The 11,677-nt window shown below is 37.6% G+C and overlaps 1 protein-coding gene across 1 annotated transcript; it reads left to right on the forward strand.

Annotated features, from left to right (window-relative positions):
* Positions 1-294: 294 nt before the first annotated feature.
* On the forward strand, positions 295-6,636 carry LOC117957049 (tissue alpha-L-fucosidase-like). The gene is made up of 7 exons (XM_034892576.1): positions 295-729; positions 1,114-1,248; positions 1,787-2,030; positions 2,941-3,141; positions 4,597-4,787; positions 5,582-5,681; positions 5,778-6,636. The coding sequence occupies exons 1-7, from the start codon at positions 362-364 to the stop codon at positions 5,913-5,915; spliced, it is 1,377 nt and encodes a 458-aa protein (XP_034748467.1). The 5' UTR covers positions 295-361; the 3' UTR covers positions 5,916-6,636.
* Positions 6,637-11,677: the final 5,041 nt, after the last annotated feature.

An 11,677-nucleotide genomic window follows, 5' to 3' on the forward strand; every position in this document is an offset into this window, starting at 1 on the left:
TAAGTTACACTTACGTGAAATCTTTACATAGTAGGCTATATAATATTTATAATGGTGTACCAATGCTAAAAAAAAGTGACCTCCACCAGTTTGACTCTCAGAATTAAAAAGCTGCAAGGTTACAGATTGTTCTCCCGTGGAAATGACAGTCAACCAACGAAGGTAACTACTAGCCAATCAGAGGCAGGTTAAGGCGGAAGATTCGTCCACCGGAGGGCGTAAACACCGTTTTGCCCTTCCCACAACAGTATTTCGGCGTAAAGCATGTGACACCTAGTAATAAAGTCACCTGTCCCCGCCCTCTGACTGCACAACAAGAACTAGTCCGGCATAGGACTACGTAAGATACTCACGAGGGACAATGTCCGTTCAAATGCGGCCTACATGCATTTTACCTTTGATTTGTGTTATTCTTCTGTGGGCACCTGGATGTACAGCGCGCTACACAGCAAACTGGACCAGTCTGGATGCCAGACCGCTGCCCAAGTGGTTCGACGAGGCAAAGATCGGGATCTTCGTCCACTGGGGGGTCTTCTCGGTCCCTGGCTTCGGGCAGTTTAGTGAGTGGTTTTGGTACTGGTGGCACTCCCAAAAGCGCGCTGAAGAAGTTAAGTTCATGCAGAAGAACTACCCGCCGGGTTTTGAATACGCGGATTTTGCGTCCGAGTTTCGCGCAGAGTTCTTCGAACCAGACAAGTGGGCAGACATATTCAAAGCCTCTGGAGCAAGGTAATGATCAGCTGTCTGCCTGTTACCACATCACATGTACCAACCTGTTACTGTAACTTACAATTCTTCCTATTCACAAAATGTGTACAAGCCTGCTGTACAACTTTTTTTTTGTTATGGGCCACAGTGCAATACAAATAAAGCACAAACCTGCTGTACTAGTATCTGAGTTTAAGTGGCCCACCTGCACCTGCTTGCATGTAAGCAGTGTTACTCAAGGCTTATACAATAAACAATACATATTAAACTATCTAAATTTTTCATAATGTAGTAATTAGTGTCTCTTAAACGTCATATTAGAATACGTTTAACATAGTCTGTTACCATCTCACTACCTTGTCCCAGTGCAAGGACAGTAATGTGTTCATGTTTTTACAATTACAGGTATGTGGTTTTCACATCCAAACACCATGAAGGATTCACAAACTGGCCCTCAGCGAGCTCTTGGAACTGGAACTCAATGGATGTAGGTCCTCACCGGGACCTGGTGGGAGAACTGGCTACAGCTATCAGGAAGAAGTAAGGAGATCAGGAGAAGGATCCTGCTCTACATTCTAGACATTAGGGAGCATAAATAATAAGATATGTTAAAAATAATAATGTAATCAATTAGAGCTGCAAAGATTAAAAGATTAGTTGTCAACTACTGAATTAATGGGTAACTATTTTCATAAACAATTAATAGGTTTGAGTCATTTTTATTAATAGAAAAACTTCATAAATGTAAATATTTTATCATCATATTTGGTTTTGGAAAACACTGATCAACATTTTAGACCAATGTCTATCTAGACCAAACAACTAATCAAAAATAATCAACAGTGAAATTAATTGTTGGTTGCAGGCCTAGATTAATTAATCAATGTGAATAATGACAGATTCACAACATCAGGACAGCATTGTGGAAAGTAACAAAACAATCTAATATTGGTTAATCCTTTTCTGAATCTGATGAGTCCGATTGACATAGTTAAATGAAATTACATGGCTAAACTGCTGTGCCCTGTGTGTGTGTGTGTGTGTGTGTGTGTTCACTCATATAGTTCTTCGCCAACAGGTCCTTACACTTTGGTCTTTACCACTCTCTATATGAATGGTACAATCCTCTTTACTTGTTGGACAAAGGCTCTGGATATAAGACTCAGCATTTTGTTGCCAAAAAGGCTCTGCCAGAGCTAGTGGAACTTGTGATGTCATACAAACCTGATCTGATCTGGTCTGACGGGGACTGGGAAGCACCAGATACCTACTGGAACTCCACTGAGTTCCTGGCCTGGCTCTACAACGACAGCCCAATCAAGGTGAAATACGACCGGTTTTATCAGAGCATGTTTTTTTTAATATTCTATAATCACTATATTAAATTTTAAAATCTTTTACACTGGTTTTTGTATTGATTATACAATTATTTTACTAGTTCATAAGGGACTACACTGCCTAGCACCAGACTACATCTTACATATGCTTTAGTTTTAGGAACCATGAAGGCCCCACATATCCTCCAACACTTCTCTTTTAGCTGTTCCACAAAAGCGGAATAAAAACTTCTGCTGATGCTGCTTTTAACTACTATTACCATTATTACTACTATGTTGCAACAGCCTGCCTGCGGATCTGGTAGAAGCTGGAAATATAAATACCTTTAAACAAAGACTACACTTATTCAGTCTGGCTTTCACATTCTATAATTATAATTTTATTATCTGTTATTATTTTAAATGTTTATATTTGTTATAACTTGGTTTCAGTATTTTATATTTTTATGTGTGTGTGTGTGTGTGTGTATAATGACAGTTATTGTCTAATTTATTTTTATAACTTCTTAAATTTTTTTTAATGGCTGATATTGTTTTAACATTTTTATTGTTTTTTAAATATATTTTATTTATATATATTTATATTTTTCTGATTTATTGTTTTATTTATCTTATTGGTCTCTAAAGTTAATTTAGTTAATTTATTTATTTATTTATTTTCCATTAATATATTTTATATTATCTGTTATTCCTTTTCCTTGTCTGACTTTTTTGATGTTGTCTGTTCAGTACTTTGAATAGCATTTCGTCGTGTTTATATAAATACATATTGATTGATTGATTGATTGATATCAAATCATCAGTAGCCTTGTATTGCTAGTGAGAAATAAACTATTTAATAAAATAGCAGCAGCAGTCTTTTTTTCTGTAGACAACCATTTGTGTGTTTCTCCAGGATGTGGTGGTGACCAATGACAGGTGGGGTAACGGCTGCTACTGCAAACATGGGGGCTACTACAACTGTGCTGACAGGTACACGCCTGGTAAACTTCCAGACCACAAATGGGAGAAATGCCAGTCCATTGACAGCCGTTCCTGGGGTTACCGAAGAGACATGATGCTGAGCGAACTCATGGACCTGCCCTCCATCATTAAGGTGAAAGGTCACAGTTAGTCTTCGCCTGCAACTGTAGTCTAGTTAGGGTTGGGCAATGTATCGATATTATATCAACATCGATAATTGAGGCTGGATATCGTCTTACATCATGGATATCATAATATCTTCATGACACAAATGTTGTTTTTTCCTGATTTCAGAGGCTACATTAGATTAGATTACATCAGATTAAGTAGATTAGCTAATACTTTATTCATCCCACAATGGGGAAACTCCAAAGCAGCAGTATTTTCACAGTAAAAAGCAAACAAACAGGCACGCAACAGATAATGAGCAAAAAGTACTGAACGAATGTAAAGTGGCATTATATAATAAGTATTTTAAATTAAAGTGAGGTGGCCGTAGTACGAAAATATTGCAATGTAAGTAAGTAAGTGACATGAAATTAAAAACTAAAACTCTCATTGTGAAAATATTTTGTGAAAGCACTATTGTCGACCCTACAATGTTAATGGAAACACTCACACTTATGAAGAATGTTTGGGCGATTTTGATGAATTAAACAGAAGTAGTTAATGAACACTTAATTTTGGAGACAGATAAGCAGTACAGTTTAACCACAGTGTTATTGTGCAGTGCCTTCCCAACTCTCTGAAGTGCCTTTCTTCTTCAAGGTATATTTAAACTCATGCTGGAGGCGTTGTGTTTAGCTGAACCTTTAGGGTAAACAAAGATATTGCGGGCAACTAAAACACAGATTAGGGCTGCAAAATATGTAGTTTTTTTAATCGTCATCACAATATTAACTTGTGCAATATACATATTGCGAAAGGTTGCGACATATAGACACTCAGATTGTTTTTGTGTTTGTGTGCATCAGCAGTTTTTCTTTGTTCAGTAAAAGAAGGTCGGAAATGATTTATTTTCCTTTGCTTTCCCTTTGTCTTATCATACCACATAGGCCTGCACGATTTGGGGAAAAATATGAATAAAGATTTTATTTTGCTTAGAATTAAATCACGATTCTCTGCCATGATTTTTTTGACCCTGACAAAACGAAACAAATTGGCAGAACCAAACATACATTTTTATTTTATATGGAGGCTTCAATGAAGATAAGGCAGAGCACTGCAGCGGTTGGGAGCACTTTAAAACCTATTTTTAACAGTCTATGTTTAAAACTCACTGAAGAAAGTAGTAGTGTTTTTATTGCAGTCGGCTCGGAAAATTAAATGAGAATCAAAGTCATTAAAAAATTTGAATTATTTAAAATGAAGTCGGGAATTAAGGTCGCGATTTTATAAAGGTTAATCGTGCAGTCTTAATACCACAACATGCTGTTTCTGGATATTGCACCGCAATATCAACATTGATGTATCAAAAATATTGTGATTTCTTTTAATTTTATTTTTTTCTAGCTCTCTTTTCGACTAGCTCTACGTCCAGTTTGAGATTTGACAATCTTACATTAATCTCACACTCTCTTTTCCTCAGGACATGGTGTATGTAGTGGCATTGGGTGGTAACTACCTGCTGAACATTGGGCCGATGTCAGATGGCATGATTGCCCCGGTGTTTGAGGAGAGGCTGAGGGGACTTGGTGCCTGGCTGGGGATTAATGGGGAGGCCATCTATGCTTCCAAACCCTGGAGGGTCCAGACGGAGAACAGCACTGTCACTGTCTGGTGAGATTGTCATTATGTGTTTCTTTTCCAATTCCATTTTCTGCTACTTAACCTTGCTGTTATCTTTGGGTCAAATTTGACCAGTTTTTAAAGTTTCTTGAGCAGAAATTTGTGCTTCTTTCAACCAAATTGCCCCAAAAGTAATGTGGATGGTTCCCTGAAACGCTCTGCACAAGTCAAATTAAGGATCAGTTCACTAGTATAATTGACTTGACAGTCTGTGATTATCCAACAACATCAGCTGATTTGAATCTTAGTCAAAAATATTCATACTTTCTGCTTTTAACTCAAAAATTATTTAAAATTTTGAAAAGGCAAAATTAGGTTTTTTACTATAAATTCTAAAATTGAGTAAAAAAATAGTGGCAATAAAGTGCTGTTAGTGTATACTTGTGCTAGTTGGAAAAAAGCACAGAAAACGTTGAAAAAGGCTGCAAGAACATTGAGAATAAACAATGAAAAGTGACAAGAACATTTTTTATTTACCCTTTATTTAATCAAGGAAAGTTCACTGAGAGGCAGCCTCTCTTTTGTAGGAAGGCAATGAATGAAATTCTGGGGATTGAACCGACGACTTCCCGGTCACATACTTGTGTCTTTAACTTTTATGCTACCACTTAAAAAAATCTGACAAAATAAGTGACAAAAAAGGTGTTCAATGTTCACCCGGAAGGACAACACAAGGGGTAAAGCGAGGCCAGGTTGCAGTGCCAGCAGGCTAAACCAGATAGTCCAGACTAAAAATGCAAATCCTGTAGTTGTTTGATTTAAACCACTGTTTGCTCCTATTATAGGTACACTGCTAACAACAAAACCGTGTACGCCATAATCCTTGGCTGGCCTTCCAAACAACTACTTCAGCTCACAGCACCAAAGACGACGGCAGCCACACAAGTAAGCCTCACACCTGTATGCGTAATACAGTTTAATCCCAGTTAAATTTACATGTCATAATCATAAACTCTACACAATACCTATTTATATCCACAGGTTACACTTCTGGACTACCCTAAACTCCCATTGAAGTGGACACCAATGACACCGACAGCTGGACTGACGATTGTTATGCCTACAATGCCAGCATCTCCTGGGGATGCCTGGACTCTAAAACTGGAGGGAGTAGTCTAACGTCAAAGAGCTGTAACAAAAGACAGTCTTTAGGTCAATGGACGTGTCTGTTAACACCTTGCTTTACTGTGTGTGCAATAGCAAATGAAGTAATCAATGGGATTTAAGTGGGATTTCACTGTGCATTTAGCACGCACCGTAATATTAAAAGGTTGTCAACTTAAAAAATGTACTGCTATTAGATAATCTCTATCAATTCTCTTTATTGAGCTCCTATGTTAACTTACCCTGTGTTTTAGTGAACATGATTTTCTTTGTATTTTCCCAGTGTAAGGATGAGTGAAGTAGTTACATTTGACCGTATAGTTGCACTGAGCACATTGTGTGCCTTTGAAAGAGATTTCAACATATCCTGTTTACTCTTTTGCACAGATTTTTACATCTGCATGTACAAGATTGTTTTTAAGAGTCTCATCACTGTGATGAATGGTTCTTTTAAATCTTTTAGGGTCTGAATATAATATGTGCCAATGTGTTTTTTATTATGGAGTCCAACATGTGACAGTTGGGTATACGTATTATTAACATAGTTGTATGTTTCTTTTTCTGTGAGGGATTATTTTGTAACGGTTTGTTTCTTGATTTTACCATGTGATAGGCTTCTTCCACCATCGCCTGGATGACGCTGTTCTCTGTAATGTAAATGTACATTAATCAATTGAATCAAAAGCGGGAAGGACAGGGATTTTAAAAGGTTGTCAAAATAAACAATCCAACATTGTATGATTTTTTTTTTTTGGAAGAACAGGACACCTCAGGGAAAAATTCACAAGTGGTTATTTGCCGTATTTATAGAGGTATAGTATAAATGTCAGTGTTTGGATTTACATGTTCATTCATATTTTACTTCTAGTTTGCAGAATGGTTAATCTTACATGTTTAAAATATGGTGGTGAAGGGCCGCACCGCTGTTCTGCATTCTTGATCACATCTAACTAAAAATGGTTGAAGAAGATATCAAGAGACTATCTGAGTAGGGCATTTAAACTCACCTATAGGATTATTAGGAACACCGTACTAATACTGTGTTTGATCCCCTTCCGCCTTCAGAACTGCCTTAATTCTACGTGGCATTGATTCAACAAGGTGCTGAAAGCATTCTTTAGAAATGTTGGCCCATATTGATACGATAGCATCTTGCAGTTGATGGAGAATTGTGAGATACACAACCAGGGCACAAAGCTCCCGTTCCACCACATGCCAAAGATGCTGTATTGGGTTAAGATTTTAGTACAGTGAACTCATTTTCCTGTTCAAGAAACCAGCTTGAAATGATTCGAGCTTTGTGACATGGTGCAGTATCCTGCTGGAAGAAACTATCAGAGGATGGGTACTTGGTAAACATAAAGGGATTGACATGGTCAGAAACAATGCTCAGGTAGTCCGTGGCATTTAAACAATGTCCAATTGGCACTAAGGGGCCTAAAGTGTGCCAAGAAAACATCCCCCATACCATTACACCACCACCACCAGCCTGCACAATGGTAACGAGGCATGATGGATCGATGTTCTCATTCTGTTCACGCCAAATTCTGACTCTACCATCTGAATGTTTCAACAGAAATCTAAAACCCATCAGAACAGGCCACATTTTTCCAGTCTTCAACTGTCCAATTTTTGGTAAGCTCTTGCAAATTGTAGCCTCTTTTTCCTATTTATAGTGGAGATGAGTGGTACCTGGTGGGGTCTTCTGCTGTTGTAGCCCATCCGCCTCAAGGTTGTGCGTGTTGTAGCTTCACAAATGCTTTGCTGCATACCTCGGTTGTAACGAGTGGTTATTTCAGTCAAAGTTGCTCTTCTATCAGCTTGAATCAGTCAGCCCATTCTCCTCTGACCTCTAGCATCAACAAGGCATTCTTGCCCACAGGACTGCCGCATACTGGATGTTTTTCCCTTTTCACACCATTCTTTGTAAACCCTAGAAAGGGTTGTGCCTGAAATCCCAGTAACTGAGATGATTGTGAAATGGGCCCGTTTGGCACCAACAACCATGCCACGCTCAAAATTGCTTAAATCACCTTTCTTTACCATTCTGACATTCAGTTTGGAGTTCAGGAGATTGTCTTGACCAGGACCACACCCCTAAATGCATTGAAGCAACTGCCATGTGATTGGTTGATTAGATAACTGCATTAATGAGAAATTGAACAGGTGTTCCTAATAATCCTTTTGGTGAGTGCATGTGTGTATTGCGAGACTTACAGTGGATGATGTCATTGCCAGAGCACGGAGCCTTAAGTCTTTGTCCCTTCTCTCTAGAAATTGCTCTCACACCCACAATTTTTACTCGTCATGCACATTTATACATCAAAAAGTAGGTATTCTTATGCACACATGCCCTCACACACACATACTCAGTGATGTAGACAGATGCACACTCAGTGACACTAGCTATGTTTCCATCCAAACGTTTTTATCCGAATTAAGCATGATCCATTTTGTTTAAGAAAAGTTTGTTTGCAAATGTTTGCTTGAATGTTTTGCGACTTAGTGCGAAAAGGAATGGAAACACCTTAAAATGTCTAAAATCAATTTGATATACGAATTTGATCGCAAAACAGCATGTGACGTCATTACACAGCTGTCAAAATATGTGACCCCTTGTGCCTTAGACCAGATGTTGACCAGAGTGATCATTGTTTTATGTCCTGAAATAGTTTAACTGTAGTTACAGGGGATTTCTGCCAAGTTACAGTAGGGTCACATATTCTGATAACAGCTGTCAAAATATGTTTCTTAACAGTTGCTATACATGCAGGAAACATGCTTTTTGGCCTCTTCTGAGCTTTTTAATATTTGTAAACCTTGTTTCTGTCATTTCAACAGTTTTACATTGGTTTCTTAACAAAAGCTGTTAAACACACATGTCCATGCTGGAAACGTGCTTTTCGGTCTCTTCTGATCTTTCTGTGATGTTTTAACCTTGTTAATGTCATTTTAACAGTTTTACATTGGTTTCTTAACAAAAGCTGTTAAACACACATCTCCATGCTGGAAACGTGCGTTTTGGCCACTTCTGATCTATTTGTGATGTTTTAACCTTGTTTCTGTCATTTCAACATGTTTACATTGGTTTCTCATTAGAAGCTGTTAAACACACATCTCCATGCTGGAAACGTGCCTTTCGGTCTCTTCTGATCTTTCTGTGATGTTTTAACCTTGTTACTGTCATTTCAACAGTTTTACATTGGTTTCTTAATAAAAGCTGTTAAACACACATCTCCATGCTGGAAACGTGAGTTTCGGCCTCTTCTGATCTTTCTGTGATGTTTTAACCTTGTTTCTGTCATTTCAACATGTTTACATTGGTTTCTCATTAGAAGCTGTTAAACACAGATCTCCATGCTTGAATCGTGCGTTTCGGCCTCTTCTGATCTTTCTGTGATGTTTTAACCTTGTTTCTGTCATTTCAACAGTTTTACATTGGTTTATTAAAAGCTGTTAAACACACATCTCCATGCTGGAAACGTGCATTTTGGCCTCTTCTGATCTGTTTGTGATGTTTTAACCTTGTTTCTGTCATTTCAACAGTTTTACATTGGTTTCTTAAAAAAAGCTGTTAAACACACATGTCCATGCTGGAAACGTGCAATTCGGTCTCTTCTGATCTTTCTGTGATGTTTTAACCCCGTTAATGTCATTTTAACAGTTTTACATTGGTTTCTAAATAAAAACTGTTAAACACACATCTCCATGCTGGAAACGTGCGTTTCGGCCTCTTCTGATTTTTCTGTGATGTTTTAACCTTGTTACTGTCATTTCAACAGGTTTACATTGGTTTCTAAATAAAAGCTGGTAAACACACATCTCCATGCTGGAAACGTGAGTTTCGGCCTCTTCTGATCTTTCTGTGTTGTTTTAACCTTGTTTCTGTCATTTCAACAGTTTTACATTGGTTTCTTAATAAAAGCTGTTAATCACACATCTCCATGCTGGAAACGTGCGTTTCGGCCTCTTCTAATCTGTTTGTGATGTTTTAACCTTGTTTCTGTCATTTCAACAGTTTTACATTGGTTTCTTAATAAAAGCTGTTAATCACACATCTCATGCTGGAAACGTGCGTTTCAGCCTCTTCTGAGCTTTCTGTGATGTTTTAACCTTTTTTCTGTCAATTCAACAGTTTCTTATCAGTAGTTGCTATACACATTAATGCATGCAGGAAAAGTGTGTATTGGCCTCTTCTGATCTTTTTGTGATGTATAAACCTTTTTTCTGTCAATTCAACAGTTTTACTTTAGTTTCTTAACTGAAGCAGTCATACACATAGCAGGAAAGATGCGTTTTGGCCTCTTCTGAGCTAATGTGATGTTTGAACCTTGTTTTTGTCATTTCAACAGTTTTACATTAGTTTCTTATCAGTTGTTGCTATACACATATTTCCACACAGGAAACGTTAGATTCAACCTCTTCTGAGCTTCTTGTGATATCTAAACCTTGATTCTGTCATTTCAACTATTTATTTTTGTGGCGACTTTTTACTTTTACATATTAGATAAAAAACCCAATCTTGAAGGTTTTTTTGTTTATTTGCCTGACATTTACTTCTTCTTTTTTTTTAACCTTCTAGCGCTTATTTGGTTTTTTGAGCTATGTGACTGAACAGTCAGAGTCCTGTGAGATGGAAATGCAGGAACATGAGAAACTCAAACCTAATTTTTGTGAGAAGGAAAGCATTGCCGTAACTGATCGTTACGGGTTGGAAGGTTCAGGTGTGTTACACTTGTGGCATCGTCCATTGTTGCAGACAGAATGCACCTTTGTTGTGTCTGTACCCAGGCCACTGTCTGGTATGTCATACTAATCACCATAGATTTGTTTCCTCCTTACATTACATTTCATGCCCCAGTCATAGCAGCTAACTATCTTTTGGCCACCGGCATCAAAGCGTTCTCTCGACAAGTGCGACACAAGACGGAAGTGCAAGAAAGATTAATAGCTTAAGTCTATACTTTTTAAAGATGCAGAAAGCTGGGAGTTGCTTTAGGACACAATATAATTACAATGTGAATCTTGTTTGACATATTTATTAAATAGTCAAACTGGAGGCAGCAGCCAAACTATACAGCATGCTGCCTTTTGGTCATGTTGTAAAATGTCTTTTAAAATTTTCTTTAATTGTATATTTGGGCATTTTTAGGCTTTTGACATTACAGCTAAAAAAAAAAAAAGTGCCGGCTCTGCAACTGAGCTATCCAGGCGCCCAACCGCAACTTCCATCCACTCTACACAACTGAAGCATTTAATTCTAAAGCCCAAACAATGCTTTAAGAAGACAAATATTTCCTTGTCACGTTATACCAAATTGTGTGGCTCAATAGGTAGAATAAAGAATCATGTTATTGATCTTGACTAGATTTTATTCTCTTTTGTCCCCTTGTGGTGTACAGAACTACATTGGTCTTTGCTCTTTGTCAGTTTGTCTATTTGGCAAATGAGTGCCGGTGTGAAAAGAGAACACCTTCACAGTTTAACGTGTAAATAGGAAAAAACTAAAATGTCTCCCATACTCAGATGAGCAAATGCTTCCTTGTAATATTTTCTAACATGGAATCTGCCATATCATTGCTTGTGTTGTTACATTCTATTTGGACTTAATAATGATATCATTATTTTTAAATAACATTGTCACCCATTACACATCTACAGTATGTTGTCATTTTGGAACCCTGACCCAAATATGTCTGAAATACCATCAGGCCAATTTTCCATATAAATTGTGTGCTAAAATCCATGACTTGATTGATTATTACTGCTTGCATGAG

This window comes from Etheostoma cragini, chromosome 14 (assembly GCF_013103735.1).
Source record: "Etheostoma cragini isolate CJK2018 chromosome 14, CSU_Ecrag_1.0, whole genome shotgun sequence".
NCBI classification, from domain to species: domain Eukaryota; kingdom Metazoa; phylum Chordata; class Actinopteri; order Perciformes; family Percidae; genus Etheostoma; species Etheostoma cragini.